The 2709-nt window shown below is 43.6% G+C and overlaps 1 protein-coding gene across 1 annotated transcript in view; it reads left to right on the top strand.

Annotated features, from left to right (window-relative positions):
* SLC9C2 (solute carrier family 9 member C2 (putative)) overlaps positions 1 to 2709 on the top strand; it is a 70351-nt gene that overhangs the window by 27520 nt on the left and 40122 nt on the right. The window contains exon 10 of the mRNA XM_012802591.1: positions 2131 to 2212. Coding sequence (XP_012658045.1) covers positions 2131 to 2212 — 82 coding nt within the window. The remainder of the gene's footprint in view (positions 1 to 2130; positions 2213 to 2709) is intronic.

The raw sequence follows: 2709 nt of genomic DNA on the forward strand, positions 1-2709 counted from the left end.
AGCAACCTCAAACTCTTGGGCTTAAGCAATTCTCTTGCATCAGCCTCCCACATAGCTGGGACTACAGGCACCCACCACAATGCCTGGCTATTTTTGTTCTTGTTCTTGTAGTTGTCATTGTTGTTTGGCAGGCCCGGGCTGGATTTGAACCCACCAGCTCCAGTGTATATGGCTGGCACCCTAGCTGCTGAGCTATAGGCGCCAAGCCAACTCATTTGAATAATATGAACTTCAGACCACCTGCCCAGCTATCAGGGAATCTGAAAGTGGGTATAAAGAGTTTCCTGATATTATCTGATTTCCAGCCCAGGCCTTTCTGTTCTTCACTATTTTGCTCACGTCCTAGAACCATAGAACCTCTGTAAGTTGACCACCCAAGGGACTGTAACAAATTGGTCAACATACAGAGGTGGTTGACATAAGGAACTAGGCCCACTATACTGATTTGAACACAGGGTGTATGTCTGGTCTATGAAAATTGCATCGGCTTAAGGAGACAGTGAATGCAGGGAGTTTCTGCTATTCTTTCTTTTTGGGAGCAACTGTCAACCTCCATTTTGCATATAGAGAAAGCAAAACAAGAGAGTGGCTTCTATGTATAAAACAATAGGAAAAGAACTCAGGTACACTAACTCCCAAAAGAGGACATGATTTTTTTGATGCAGTAGTATATTCCCTACCAAATTCTTTCCTGAGGATTTATATCTGTGGACATGTCTGGCTATTAATTTTGAGTTCCAGCAAAACTTGTGGTTTTGTAAAGATGTTGAGTCCTTCCATGCTCTAAAGGAAAAGCATAAGAACCAACATTTGAGCTCCTTCAATTCTCATTTATACAAAGAATTGGCCTAAAACCAAATCAGTAAGAAGTTAATTAACATTTGGGTGTCATTTTACACTGTGTCCTAATTCTGTCTGAGGTTAAGAATCCTCTTGGCTGGTTTGGTGCCCGTAGCTCAGCAGTTAGGGCACCAGCCACATGCATGGGGCTGGTGGGTTCGAACCCCACCCCAGCCTGCTAAACAAACAAAGAAATAGCTAGGTGTTGTGGCAGGCACCTGTAGTCCCAGCTGCAAGAGAGGCTGAGGCAAGAGGACCACTTGAGCCCCAGAGTTTGAGGTTACTGTGAGCTGTGACACCACGGCACTCTACCAAGGGCAACATCGTGAGACTCTGTCTCAAACAAATGCTCAAACAAACAAACAAACAAAAAAATCCTCTTGGCTTCACCTTAAGACAGTGGTTCTCAACCTTCCTAATGCCTCCTAATGCTGCAACCCTATAATAGAGTTCCTCATGTTGTGGTGACCCCCCCAACCATAAAATTATTTTCATTGTTACTTCATAACTGTAATTTTTGCTTCTGTTATGAATTGTAATGTAAATATCTGACATGTGGGATGGGTTGTGACCCACAGGTTGAGAACTGCCACAGACCTCTAGAGTCATAATCTGCAGGGAAGGGGCTTGGGAGGCAGTTTAACAAACACTTCTGGTGATTGCTGTTAGCAGTCAAGTTTGGGAGACATTCTCTGGAGAATATATTGCTACTAACTCTATTTTTCAGTGAGGGAGGCTGAGGCTCAGAGTGGTAACTGACCCCAAATCACATAGCTAAAAAATGGCACAGCCATAGCCTATGGCTGCTATGTGGCACCTCTCCATACGCCGCCACAGCTCCCACCTGCTCCTTCAGAGACTCTTTTACAGCTAAGTAGATGCCGGGGGCAGGCACCCCACCCTTCCCCTCCCTGCTGCTGCTGGGCTTTCTTCCCACCCTGTAGGTTTAATAGGCAAGTCTATGACGGCTACCATCTTGCTGTCCTTGCCTCACTGCTGCCCAACCTGGCAACTGTGGAGAGCTCTTCCCTTAGTGTCCCTTATACCCTGATCTTACACAAGGTATTTTTTCCCCTCACTTAGACTGAAAATTAATTTTGGCCTTAGCATATTATTAATGTGTTCATGCAGTATCAACAAAGCAGCCCTTTTGCCTCAACTGACTTATCAGGAGCAGATTCAAAGATGGGGATTAAGACAAAGTTTTGTTGGTGGTTAATTGAACAGCAATCACCTTTGGAGGTCTTATGTAATGTTCTGGTTCTCACTGTTCCTGTGTTCTATTTGCAGTTTATACTCTACGTGCAAGTAATATCCTTACTGACTATGGGAATCAATTCATACATGATGACTTGGTCAGCCAGCACATTAGGTAAAGTATATGAATCATATATGAATTAACTTGGGACAATGATGCAAATAGGTATTGTTGGGAGTTGTGGGATATTTCTTTCAGAGCTCATGGAATTAGTTTAGAAATTATTCATTTTCTTTCTTTCTTTCTTTCTTTTTTTTTTTTTAAGAGGGACAGAGTCTTATTTTGTTGCCCTCGGTAGAGTGCCATTGCATCACACAGCTCACAGCAACCTCCAACTACTGGGCTTAGGCGATTCTCTTGCCTCAATCTCCCAAGTAGTTGGAACTACAGGCACCTGCCACAGTGCCCAGCTATTTTTTTATTGCAGTTTGGCTGGGGCCAGGTTCAAACCTGCCACCCTTGGTATATGGGGCCAGTGCCCTACTCACTGAGCCACAGGCTCAGCCTGAAATTATTCATTTTCATTCACTCATTACATATAGTTGCTGTATTAATTGGGATATTGGTTCAGTCAGTTTAACAAATGAACAGAGGCTTAAACAAAACAGAGG

This window comes from Otolemur garnettii, unplaced genomic scaffold, assembly GCF_000181295.1.
Source record: "Otolemur garnettii isolate 467f Iridium unplaced genomic scaffold, OtoGar3 scaffold00016, whole genome shotgun sequence".
In the NCBI taxonomy this organism is placed as follows: Eukaryota; Metazoa; Chordata; class Mammalia; order Primates; family Galagidae; genus Otolemur; species Otolemur garnettii.